The sequence below is a fragment of the Melospiza georgiana genome, chromosome 2, assembly GCF_028018845.1.
Source record: "Melospiza georgiana isolate bMelGeo1 chromosome 2, bMelGeo1.pri, whole genome shotgun sequence".
Taxonomy (NCBI): domain Eukaryota; kingdom Metazoa; phylum Chordata; class Aves; order Passeriformes; family Passerellidae; genus Melospiza; species Melospiza georgiana.
The window spans coordinates 47,601,265-47,615,233 of NC_080431.1; the positions used below are offsets into that span (position 1 = coordinate 47,601,265).

Below are 13,969 nucleotides of genomic sequence, written 5' to 3' on the forward strand. Positions count from 1 at the left end.
CTGCCCGGGCGAGCACACACAAACCCGACATGCCCGCTCTTCGCTGTGGCCGCGCTGCTGGGCTGGGCACAGCGGCCACTGCCCTCCCTGCCCGCTGTGCTCTCTGCCTGATGCCCGATGCGCTCCGTGCCCGCTGCGCTCCCTGCCTGCGGTGCTCCCTGCCCGCCGCCCGCTTCCCTCCCTGCCCGTTGTGCTCCCTGCCCGCTTCCCTCCGTGCCCGATGCCCGCTGCGCTCCCTGCCCGCTGGGCTCCCATCCCGCGGCGCTCCCCGCCCGCTGCCCGCGGCGCTGCCGCAGCCTCCGCGGACGCGCCCCCGCGTCTGGCCCGCCCGCCCCCCTCCCGGCCGAGTCCGTGCCTGCTCCCCCGCTCCGGCCCTTCCCGCGGCGGAGGGGGAGTGTCCTGGGCGGCGCGCACATCCCAGCCCAGCCCAGCGCGGCGGCGGCGGCGGCGGCGGCAGCGCGGGGGAATGGGCAGCGGCGGGGAGCAGGAGCGCCGGGCGGGCGGCGGAGCGGGCGCGCTGCCGGGGCGCAGCCGGCGGCGGCAGCGGTGGCCGGGCATGGGGCCCCCGGGCGGTCGCGGCAGCTCCGGCGCCCGCGGCAGCCTGCAGGTGAGGGCCGGGCGGAGGGAGGGGGGACGCGCCGCGTCCGGCCACCCGAGCCCGACTTCGCACGCAGCAGCGAAATTGGCAACAAATTGGCTGAAAAGGACCAAAAAAACAGTCAAACAAACCAGACCGTGTATGCGTGGATATGTTTGTTGGGTCTTTTTCTCTCCAAAGATCGGGGCAGCCGCGAAAAGTTTATATTTGTTGCTGCTGCCAGGTTGTGGCAAAGAGCCGCGGAAAAGCGAATGGGTGATTAGAAAGAAGGGAAGGGAAAAAATTTCCTCCGTGGAGAAGATGCCTGAAGTTACTTTCGGGGAGCTCCGTTCCATCTGTGTGCAGCGGGCGACACGCTCGCCAGCGCGGCCAACTTGCTCCGCGCAGCCCCTCCGCTCCGCGGCTCCTGCGCAGCCCGCGGTGTCCGCCGGCAGCAGAGGGACCCGCGGGGGTGGCCGGGGACCTGTCACGGCGGGGCTGGAGCCGCCGGCTCCGCGGCCGCGGGAGGCAGAGACCCCCCTCCCGGAGCGCAGCTCCTCCGCCGGGACTCCCGCGGGCTCCGCGGAGCCTCCCGCTGCACCGCGGGACCGTGAACATGCGGGAAAAACAGCTTTCGGGACGGGCATGGGGGTAGGAGCAGCGAGGGACGCGTTCCGTATTTCTGCTGGGGAAGGGAAAGGGGGCGAGCAGATGTTTGGGGATGTGCAAGGGGATGCCCCGGTTTGGGATGCGCTTGTTGTTGGGAGGAAAGGTGCCGCTGGTGAGACGCGGCTTGGGGCGGGGGCGAGAGGGAAAATGACACGTCGGGGCGCAAGTGCTGCTGGGGGGCGGGGGGAGGCAGGGTGCCCCCGGGCCATCCTGGCACTGCGTAGTTGCTGTGGGGAATGCAGCTGGTGTTGCCTGGAGGGTACAGATGGTGATGCCCTGGAAGTAGCTGCTGTACTGGGAGGATGGTGGGGAGAGGGAGGATGGCTTCATGTTGCAGATGAAGCGCTCGCTACTCGAAGTGGCAGTGGGGGAGGCAGTGGGCGGGGGGAAGCGCCAGCCCTTCCTTACACCCCTGTGCTTCTCTCTTCTCAGCACTTGCTCCTCTTCCTGCTCTTCGTTGGGCCTTTCAACTGCTTTGCCAGTTACAGCCGCGCCACTGAGCTCTTCTACAGCCTCAACGAGGGGCTGCCTGCTGGGGTGCTCATCGGCAGCCTGGCCCGTGACCTGCGGCTCCCAACGGCTGGCGGCCAGCAAGCTGCGTCTCTGCAGCCCCCGCTCTCCTTCACCCTGGCCTCCCATGGCTTGGGGGGACAGTATGTGCAGCTGGACAACCGCTCCGGAGAGCTGCACACCTCGGCGGTGGAGATAGACCGGGAAGCTCTATGTGTGGAAAGCAGTGGGGCCACCATCTTCGGGGGATCGGCTGCTGTCTCTTCCTCCCCGTCACCAGAGTCATGCCTACTGCTGCTGGATGTGCTGGTACTGCCGCAGGAGTACTTTCGCCTGGTGAAGGTAAAAATTGCTATCCGTGATGTCAACGACAATGCGCCCCGCTTCCCTGTGCCCCACATCCGCCTCTGGGTGCCTGAGAATGCGCCTGTGAACACCCGCCTGGCCATCGAGCACCCCGCCCTCGACCCTGACATGGGCACCAATGGTGTCCAGACCTACCGCCTGCGAGATAACTATGGTGTCTTCACCCTGGACGTGGAGGAGAACGAGAACGGGGAGAGGACTCCCTACCTGATTGTTATGGGGGCGCTGGACAGGGAGACGCAGGACGAGTATGTGACAGTCATCGTCGCTGAGGATGGGGGGACTCCTCCACTCGTGGGCAGCGCCACCCTCACTATTGGCATCAGTGACATCAATGACAACTGCCCCCAGTTCAATGACTCGCAGCTCAACGTCACTCTCTATGGGAATTCCAGCCTTGGGACACACGTGGCTACTGTCCACGCTGTGGACATGGACCTTGGATCCAATGCCCAGATCACCTACTCCTACAGCCAGAAGGTCCCCCAGCCATCCAGAGACTTGTTCCATCTGAATGAAAGCACAGGAGTCATCACACTCTCCACTAAGGTTGATGGGGACACTCCAAGGCTGCACAGGCTGATCATACTGGGCAACGGTCCTGGCTGTATTCCTGCCGTGATCACGGTGCTGGTGACCATCATCAAAGTCATGACGAGGCCCCCTGAAGTTGTTCCTCGTTTCATAGCTAACGAGGTGGAAGGGGTGGTCTACTTAAAGGAACTTGAGCCTATCAACACACCTATAGCATTTTTTACTATCAAAGACCCCGATGAAAAGTACAAAGTCAGTTGCTATTTGGACGGTGATGGGCCTTTCAGGCTTTCACCGTACAAGCCATACAACAATGAATACCTGTTGGAGACCACAAAGCCTTTGGACTTTGAGACACAGCAGCTGTATGAAATCTCTGTAGTTGCATGGAACTCTGAAGGATTTCATGTTAAGAAAGTTGTCAAAGTACAGGTTCTGGATGACAACGACAATTCACCGGTTTTCTCTGAACAGCTGATAGAATTGTCCATTGAGGAGAACAATGTTCCCAATGCTTTTTTGACCAAACTGCATGCTACTGATGCTGACAGCGGAGAAAGAGGGCAAGTGTCCTATTTCTTAGGACCTGATGCCCCTTCCTATTTTGCTTTAGATAAAACCACAGGAGTTCTTACAGTTTCCACCCAACTGGACAGAGAAGAAAAAGAGAAATACAGATATACTGTCAAAGCAGTAGATTCTGGATTCCCTCCGAGAGAATCAATAGCAACTGTCACCATCACTGTATTGGATAAAAATGATAATAGTCCAAGATTTATCAATAAAGATTTCAGCTTTTTTGTGCCAGAAAACTTTCCAGGCTTTGGTGAAATTGGAGTTATAAGTGTCACAGATGCTGATGCAGGGCAAAATGGATGGGTTGCCCTTTCAGTTCTGAACGGAAGTGATATTTTTGTTATAGATACTGGAAAAGGAGTTTTGAGAGCTAAAGTCTCCCTAGACAGGGAGCAGCAAAGCTCCTACGTTCTGTGGATTGAAGCAGTTGATGGCGGTGATCCTGCACTGTCTTCTACAGCAAAAATAACTATCCTTCTTCTGGACATAAATGACAACCCTCCTTTGGTCTTGTTCCCTCAGTCTAACATGTCTTACTTGTTAGTCCTTCCCTCTACCCTTCCTGGCTCTCCCATCACTGAGGTCTATGCTGTCGATAAGGACACCGGCATGAATGCAGTCATAGCTTACAGTATCATAGGAAGGAGAGGCCCTCGACCCGAGTCGTTTAGGATTGACCCCAAAACTGGTAACATCACCCTGGAAGAGTCACTGATGCAGAATGACTATGGCCTCTATCGGCTGCTTGTGAAAGTCAGTGACCACGGCTACCCGGAGCCTCTCCACTCCACCGTCATGGTGAACCTTTTTGTCAATGACACCGTCAGCAACGAGAGCTACATCGAGAGCTTGTTAAGGAAGGAGCCTGATATCAGTGTGGAGGAAAAGCAGCCACAAATATCCATAGAGCCTACACATAAAAAAATGGAGTCAGCATCCTGCATGCCTACCTTGGTAGCTCTTTCAATAATAAGCTTGGGTTCGATTGCTTTAGTAACGGGGATGGGAATTTACATTTGTCTGAGAAAAGGGAAAAAGCATCACAGAGCAGATGAAAACTTGGAAGTACAAATCCCCTTAAATGGAAGAATTAACCTGCACATGTTGGAGAAGAAACCAGTGGAGATTTCTAATATCTGATGTTTCTTTGTGTATAAGTCCGACATTTGAAAAACCCTGGAGGACACTAAAACACCTAGCTGTAGGTTGTATTGACAGAGGTTGCAATGAAGGACTGCTAATTTATAACTTAATATTATAATTGTAAATAGCTGTTTACAGTTTTTTAAATTCAATTTCAGTGTACAGCTTTTTTATGAAACGTTAGTAACTAACAGCTAGCACCCTGACTATAAAAACATGGACATCATTTCCAGCTTTCATAAATCAATAAGATCAGTGAACATAAAAAGGGTGAAGGTAAGATGATTCTTTTAAACTCAAGTTTTAAAAGTATTTTTAACCACGAGAGGGCATCAAATGCTCCTGAGCAGGGAACTGTTCAAGGTACTGTCCATGAGATAAACAGAATATATTTTAAGTATATTGATTTTAATATAAAATACCTATTGGCATACAGACATTTAACCATTACAAAAAAAAAAAAAAAAAAAAAAAAAAAAAGAAATGTCTGTCCCAATGTATGTATAATAAAAAGAATAAATATGTTAAAATGCACTAGTAATGAAAACCAGAATGTTTATTACCTCACAAGTAAAGCTTATACAGTAGGGTAGAAGAGGCATTAACAAGAAGTGCAATTCCTGTTGAGCAAGAATGCAAGGTATTGTTATGAGAATCTGAACTGCTGTGACATATCATTCATTTTTCTCCAGATTCCACTCTCATTACCATTTCCTCCAGCAATCTGCTGGTCATTTTTATGGAAAAATTATATTTAATATTTCCTAAAGCAAATAATGACAGAGCCCCATCCTCATCCTCATAAACATGCCAGATGCAAGGAAGCAAGGGAATGGCTAAATCCTTAGTTGTCACAAACGTGGTGGTATTTTTTTGTACTTTGAGCAATCTGTCAATAGTACTCCATCAGTTGGGTTGTGCAGTAGATTTTTGTTATGTGTTACTTCTGAATCTGATCTGCCAGATGAAAACAAAAATCACTTCACATTCTAAGGAATTGTAGGACTTTTTTTATTCTGACTGTTGCTCCTTTCTGGATTGGTATTTCATGTGAAAGATCTTGTTTCTGATTTTTGGCGACCATTCCTGGCTCCTTTTCATTGGCTTTAATTTTGGATTAGATCCAGAATCTAACTTGTAAGACTGGTGGCATATTTTCTTGATAATTTATTCTTTGCTGTATCCTCTGCAACAAAGCAGCAAATTTATCAGTGATGTATTACTTTCACTTCATTTTAAGAGCTAAGAACTATCTTTTGTATAATGATTGCATCAAATTTCTCTGTGTGAACAAGATAAATTAGTGTTATGCTTAAAAATTATTATTTTGATTTCTCGCATCATATGTCTGTAATGTACCAAAAGTGTTTATATGTCTGCAAATTAAAGCTATATATTTTCATAATAACTTATTCTCTCTGTCCTAGAATTGTAATTATAAAGCTAAATAATATTTCAGTTGTAAGAAATGCATTTTTCACAAGTTCTTAGGTGCTGGCTATCTTGTATGACATAATACTTTCACAAATTAGTACGTTTCTAAGTCATTAATGACAGTTTATGCTGTGCTTCTTGAAATCACCAGCAAAGGCAACTGTATGTCAGCTGCTGTAAGTGGTGAGGCAGCTCATACCTGTTCTGAAAGTAGGGAATGCAATTTGAGGCAGTTTTTGATTTTTCTCTCTGTGACTGGCACATTACCTTGAACCTACTGAAATGTTAGGGTTTCTAATAGATACTGGTTGTACTTAGTCAAAGTAAAAATACTAGCATGATACCCATAATTTTGCCATCCTGGCTATAGGAATTTTTTTTTTTTTCAGGTTAGAATATTTTCTGTGTGGGCATGATTTGATAGCTATGTTTCATAAAATTTAATTCAGCCTGTCAGAGCTTTGTGGTCAATCACCTCTTTTCCTTTATTTTCATCTTATCAAAATATAAAAATTATATTTATCCCTGAAATGCATTTGGCAGAAAAAGACTTTGTTTCTTATCTCTGAAGAAAAATGACATTATATCTTTGGAAACAGCTTCAGTATTACAGATACTGTGTATTGCTGTGGTGGTGAAGCTAGATCCTCTGCATTTTTCTCTTCAGTAAGGAGGCAAGGTAACTGAAAGACAGGATTCTTTTCATTGCTCTTCTCTTATTTCAATTAGCAGTCCAATATATTCTCAAGACAGTTTAAACAGGAGCAAACCCAAGACGTAAGAAATGCAATTAAAAAATAATCCTGATCCTTCAGTGTGTGTTCATATAACACTGGGCAGATGCTTTTATTCAGGTTTGACAAAGACATAGTCTTGACCCTGTTTGATTAAGCTTTGGTTAAACATGCTGTTCTTGTTGCCTTTTCTTTTTTGTTTGTTTGTTTAGATGAAGCGTGTTCCTAATGTGCAATAAAATGCAATGTTACGAGCCTGTTAAAGCCAAAGTACTGCTCGTGAAGCATTTCACTCATGATTTTCTTCACGTTTAAAGAAAATGGGTTTAAAATCACACCTTCAGCCGTACCAACACTTACTTGCAAAGGAATTTATACTGAATAAGACCTTGTGGAGTACATTTTCTGCCTTCTGTGAGTAGTTTTTCTATGGGTGATGTCACTGAAAATGGCAAAATACACAGTGAAATGGATTTTTTACTCCATATTTTGTGTTACTTAAAAAAACATACACCTATTAACATCAAGTATGAGAGGTAAACCTGCAATGTTGAGCATAAAAATGGTTTAAAAACCAACAAAACAGGAGTCTTACATTTGTAGAACCTGGGCATTTCTTCCTAAAAAATACTCTTTCTCAGCTGTAAAATTCTTGATACTGTCTGTATAGCAAATATTTCTGTGATGTTTCTGTTTTCAAACTATCCCTTACTGAAATTCCTTTCACATGAAAACACATTTTTAATGAGTACAACTGAAGTAAATTAGACTCAGATATAAAAGGCCTATTTTATTACCACCTTGTGCAGTACACTTGCCAAAATATATGCAAATCTTGTTGAGACTGGTAGTTGAGCTGGCACAAAAATAAATGTCTCATTCATTTACAGTATCCACTGATCAATCTTAGAGTGGGTGCCCTTTGTTCATTTTTATAAAAAATGCAATTGTCCTAAGTTTTGTGTTGCCAAAGTCTCCTGAACTTGCTATGCAAACACTTTTTCATTAGAATTAACAAATTAAAAAATTAAAGACAAGAATGGGCAGTGAGCCCAGTGGCAGTGGACAGACAAAATCAGTCTTCTCTTTCTCCTTCATTTTATTCTTTTTAAAGAACTCTTTGAAGTTACTGTTTTGATGCAAAATTAACCTAACCTGGCTAAATATCAATAAAGGATGAGATGTAAAAGTGTGGAAAGGGAATTTGAGCTATTTGCTTTTTTTGTGTGTGTAAAAACTCAGAAAGCACTTAATCTTATGGTCATTTATTTCCATTTTTCAGTATCAGGGTTCAAACATGCAACTGGGCCACAGTCCACTGAGAAGAATGTAAAAAGCTGCCACTGTCTTAGCAGGACATCCAAGGAGAGGTACAGTATCAGCAAAACTTGGCCTCTCTGACAGCAGTGACAAAACTTTGATTTCTGGCTGGGGTTTCATTGCAAATTTTCTGCCCCTAACTGCTGCATTGGGAAGATTGCATTAAAGTACTCAAACACATGAATTCCATGACTAATACTTCACCTCCTGGTTCGTTTCACTTCCTGGTTCAAAGCAATGAACTTTCTGGGAGCAGTGACGTGCATCACAAAAATACCTTGCAGTTTGGCATAAGTGGAGATACAAGGCACCTCTGCCACAAAGAAATCATCAGCTTAATATGCAGAGTGTTTTTTTCATAATTAATGTGCCTTATCAGAGCCATGTTGAAAGCTGATTGCCACTTTCCCTACACTGTGCTTCTCACCATCTTCTTGCAGACATTAGTTTCTTTGTACATTCCTCTTACCTATGTAATTTAGGGAGAAAAACAATGCAAAACAATTAATCTTTAAATTAATTAGCCAGCTGAAACTAACAGCTTTATTTAGACCACTCTTCTTCAGAGCTGGAGTTTGAGGAGCTAAACATGTTTAGCTCCATTACTGAAATAATTTGAGTTTAAAGGAGATATCTATTGAAACTTAAAGTGGAAATAAACATATTTGGCACCCTCATTTACTATAGAGGATGTTCATGTAGTTTTTATACAACCAGTAGTTGCCCAGTGAGATAAAAGTTGCAGAAATTATTTTTATGCTTTATTTTAATAGTATGAGAAATATTTTTAGGAAACTATTTGAAAGTTATTTGCAATATGTCATAGTTTACAGTTTTCTGAGTTAAAACATGCAAAAGTACTTGTGCTGCCAGCATTGCTATTTCCTTTTCCCTCTCTGTACCAGACTGAACCAGCAGATAGGATAAAACTGTCATCTGCATTCTGAGATGATGAGATTCAAGGATTTCAGCTCACAAACAAATATAAAGTTATACAGCTCTCTTTTTCACATTATGGATGAGAAAAATACTTTTATTCTTATACACAGATTGCTAACTTACATAATCTTTCTGATATGTTCTATCTGAATGTTTCAGTGATTTCTGCTATATTTGCATTTTAGTTTCATTACAAACTGAATTTTAAATGCCAAATTTCAACTCTCAATTTTTTTCTGACAAGACTACTTTAAACAGGTGCTTAGAAAACATTGTTCTGAATGAAGAAAAGTTGAATCATGTATAATGCATTCAGTCATTTATTCCTCTGCTTGTAAAAACAAGTAGAGGCTTACAGGTTGAAGTTGCAGGTTTGCATATTGCTAGCTAGCACTGCTGCTAAGTAGCAAACACTTTAACTGAAATACATTGTAAGGAATTATTTCAGCTGTTCAAATCAAGAGGACTTGCATTTTAAGCACCAAGTTAGAAGTTTGTCTATTCCCAGCAGCCCTGGCAGCATTGATTTAATGTAATGTACTATTTTGTCCTATTTTCCATCTTCAATGTCTGAGTGAAGTATTCATCCTCAGAGCAAGGCAGTGAGATGAGAACTCATCCCTTTGAGCATAACAGGAGTGACAGCTTGATTTCTCTATCTGTGTGCCAGCATCTAGTGCTACCTGAGGTGCCTTAAGGTATCCCCCCTCACCTCGAGCTGCTCCTCGGGGGAGTGCAGGCTTTCTCTCAATGAGCTATCGTATATGCCAGCTCAGTGCAGATGCTTTGGCTACTTTAGAAGGTGTTCAGTAAATGCTGATGTGTGTTGAATTGAGTCTTTGATGTGATTCATCTCCATATTTACACATCCATCTTGGCATGGCTACAGACAGGTATTGACCACTGAGCTCAGAGTCTGAGCTCCCACTATAATCTGAGTTTCATCAGCACAGGCAATATAACTAGAGAGTGCTTCAGTTTGTGCTAAAGTGGGAATTCAGGCAAGGTTTAGCTGCTCTGAAAATTAGTATCAAGTGCTATCTAGATTGCCCTTGAGCATCTCAAGATTCTGCACAGTGCTGTCAGGGAGTCTTGTGTCTTTCTGGAGTAGTAGCTAGATGCCAGGAGAGCAAAGCAGCTAAAGATGATGTGAGAAAACTATGGATACACATGCATATCCCACATATGGTGGTGACACAGTGAGAGTATCACCCTTTCCATTCCACTGAGCAGAGCTTGACAGACTGTAACAGGAACATAAAACATAGATCGGAGACATCTGATACTTAGTATCAGAGCCAAAAAAATAAAAAGACCTGAAAGCCTAAAATGTAACTACTATCATAACTGACTGATAACTTCTGAAGCCTAAATTCATCCTATTTAATATTGCATGCAAGTCACTCCTACAGGACACTAAAAGGTATACCTTTGATTTATACGATGGCAGAGCGCTCAGTGCTGAGGAGGTAAGAAAATCTTATTTTTCAAGTGTTATCCGTTGTGTACTTGGAGCAGATGGTAGCACAAACACTCTTTAGCTTTCTTTTGGAAACTGAGCTGTTGTTTTTAATATAAAGACTCAAATGTCAGAATCTTCCAAGGCTGAAGAGACACAATCATGCTTTGTCAACTAGATGAGCATTCCATGGAAATGGAGATACTTGGCCTTGAAACACTTTAGAAACTTTTCTTTAAACAATCAGCGACAGTTGAGGGGTGAGAAAACCAGGGAAAACACAGTTCTATGCTTTTTCCTCCTTGATGAGCAGACTCTGGTATGCACACAGACACACAAAAAATTTAAAACATTACCTTAGATATTTTTCAGATGTAATAGTCTTCTCAACGTTCAGAATTTTTCAAACCTATTACCTTTATTTGTGCTGCAATGGAATGAAAATTACAACTTCGAGACATTTATGGGATAAAAGTTGGTCATCTTCTGTCTAAGGCTCTATTTTCTGAGGAATGTATTTCTCAAGACATTTATGGGATAAAGGTTGGTCATCCTCTGTCTAAGGCTCTATTTTCTGAGGAATGTGTTTATAAAAGGTCTGGCTGACAGGGTACAAAGCAGAACTGCTTCTCAGTGTTCAGATGTGTTCAGGACAGATGAAAATAGAAAAGAGCAGAAGACAGCAAGAATAAATAAATGCAGTCAAAATGAAAGTGTCCTTTTCTAAGATCGCACGTGAGAAACAAAAATAAGTGGTCAGAAACAATAAAAATAATATTTCTGAATGTACTGGATTTACTGTGTTTCATCAGCAGTGTTAAGCATCCCCTTTCAGCAATTGCTCATCCTTTTTCTTAATCTCTAAGGATGAGAGCTTGTTGCAGAGCTTTAGTACCTCCTGACATAATCTACTAACACAAAATATATTAAAAACTGATTCGCATTGTCAGCAGGTCGCAATTGTATAGAGAAATCAAGGCTTTGAGTAGAATATTTGAAAGTGTCTGTTTTATTATGATAACAGCGTTCCTTTTTCCTGGTGCTTTTCTCCAGTGTTATTATATTGGGTGCATTCATTTTTGCCAACTCAGGACTAAGCCTTATTATAACAAACATTTGCATCTTCTCAGCCAATATAGAAGCTGATACTGTGACATAATTTTTCCTGTGAATGCTGTTAAAGTAATGAGAACTTTTTTGCAACAATACACAAATAGCAGATATGCTTCTGTCCTCACTTTCCTAAAGTGCATAGGGTAACCTTCTTTATGAATGGAATAAACATTTCCTTACAGTAGGACAAGAGGGTTTTGATATAACCCTGTGTTAATACACAGGTGTACATCCTGCAGATGTTTTTTCAAATTGTTCCCTTGCATATCTCTGTAGAAGTTGTAGAAGTCATCTCCTCATTTTGAGAGTGTCTTATTTTTTTGTTAGAAGTCATAAGAGAAAAGCAAAGGCCACACAATTATACTGGTGGTCTCTTCTATTTGTTTCTGTTTATCTAGGTACGTTTAGCTGGACTAAAACCACAAGGATGCTTGTCTTTAACTGGTTTATCTTTGAATTTGAATTTTGAAACATCGTATATAAAGTTAGGCACCTATAAAGTAGATATGCCAATAAACAAGAAAGCAATAAAGGAAGGAAGCATGCAGGAAAAAGAAATGTTTTGGAGTAACATTCAATCTTGACATTTCAACATAAGGTAATTAATGTATTAATCTCCTCAAGGACATTTTTCAGTTTTCTCAGACACAATGAAATCAATTCAGTCCCTTCAGCTGTGTGCACATGGGGCACACCCTCAGAGCCCTTCCTGCAGTCCTTTCAGGAGGTGAGCAGCCTCATCTCTCACCAAGGTAAATCCACCTTAAAAGTGTTCAAGTATTCATATTAAATTATAGTTTAATATGGAAAAAATCAAACCAACTGATACTGTCCATCTCTATCACAACTACTTTGAAGGCATCAAAAATTAAATATTTCAGGGCTGGAAAATTTGTATTGGTTGTAAGTTCCATTTGGTATTGTCTTTGATATTGACTATCAACATCTATCCACTAGTAATTTTATTTGAATTAATATATTTGACAAATAGTTTAATCAACAATATTTTTATCACTTACAAATATTGAAACAAAATCCACAATTTTTTTTTCTTTTCCCCATTTTATCTTCTGGAATAAAAATTACATTTTTAAAAAGTGATACCTAGTTTTGTGTCATTATCAGCTATAATAAGGAATTGTAAAACCTTTACAGAGCATTCGAAGATTTTTCTCTTAATATTTTTCTTAGAGCCTGGTAGTATTTTGTCATTTTTCAAATAAGCTTTTAGACTTTGTCTTGTAAAATAATGAAATTAAAAACTGCTAAAGGATGGGATTTCAGAACTAACAGCATCTGGAAATGCCAAATCATGAGTGGTTCCCAACACAGATTCATGTAATCCAAACTTAATAGATCTGATAGGCAATTTGGAAGTACACACATCTCAGATTGCTCCTCTAATCAAGGCAACTCTACAAGTCTCTTGCTGCAATATGGATGGCTTATGACATGTCTCTCCTCTCAGCTCACAGTAGAAAGCATTACAGCAGAGCCCTCTCAAAGGCTTAAATATCTGAAATTAAACAGAGTGAATCTAGGTTGTGTACTAGAAAAAGAGAGAACCAAGTGTCATATTTCCCTTTCCCAGTTATGGGGATGGGAAACACTCCTAAAGCGGTGCCACATATAAAATCTCTATGCTGAGACAACTTCCTTTTCCAAGTATGGAAGTTTTTATGTTGGCATTTGCTTGGGTTTTTTATTTAATTTTTGTAGATGTGGAAGTAAATTTCTTTGAAGTGATAGGGACAGCTGCATTTGATGCAACTGGCAGGTTTTTGCCATGTCACTTTTTGAAAAAATGAAAACCCATAAATCATAAAAAGAATGAAATGTAGCAGACATGGAGGCAAGGAGGAAAGGAGTCTCTTTCCTACTCTGTCTTCTCAAGTCTGTGGGTGATAGATGGAAGTGTGCTGAGTATGCAGTTCTTCAATGGAAGGTGTACCTGTGATAAGAAATACTGTGTGGGAATTACAAAACCAATATGTGTAAATCTGCTCAAGGGGAGTAAAAAAAAAAATCCTTCAAGCCTAATAAAGATGCACAGATTACCGGTAAGATTTTGAGCTGTTACATGGGTCAAAAAGAGCACAACAGCTTATATATCATTGCCTCTTCAGAGTGTATCAGAAAGCAATAGACAAAACTATTTTTGAGCCATTTTACTTTTATAGCGAAACAGTGTTTAGGAATAATTTACTTGAGTTCAGCCTACATTTGAATTGAGTGCTTTACAAGGTGATCTAGGTGAAAAAACCCAAACTTGATATGTGAAACCAGTCTGCAAAAGGCATGCAATTTTTACAGATTCTTTTGAGATAATGATTAACAATAAGCTACTGTAAAATTGAAAATTTTTTACACTGTTATGGGGATTTAGGCACTTTCTATCAACTTTCATGAACTAAAAAATAAAAAAAAAATGGGAATAGTAAACTATTCAAACTGTCTGAAATTTATTAAAAACAATGAAAGGAAGGGCCCTTTCAAGCAATTCCACTAAGGGTCAAACTGGAATTGCTTATTAGAAATAATAATATGCATTAGGCCATACTTAATTGAAATTTGGATGCATAAGTACTTTGCAGA

At 42.2% G+C, this 13,969-nt stretch overlaps 1 protein-coding gene across 1 annotated transcript; it reads left to right on the plus strand.

Moving 5' to 3' along the window:
* Positions 1-547: 547 nt before the first annotated feature.
* Positions 548-4,841, plus strand: PCDH20 (protocadherin 20). The gene is made up of 2 exons (XM_058019080.1): positions 548-607; positions 1,679-4,841. The coding sequence occupies exons 1-2, from the start codon at positions 557-559 to the stop codon at positions 4,370-4,372; spliced, it is 2,745 nt and encodes a 914-aa protein (XP_057875063.1). The 5' UTR covers positions 548-556; the 3' UTR covers positions 4,373-4,841.
* The last annotated feature ends 9,128 nt before the right edge of the window (positions 4,842-13,969 follow it).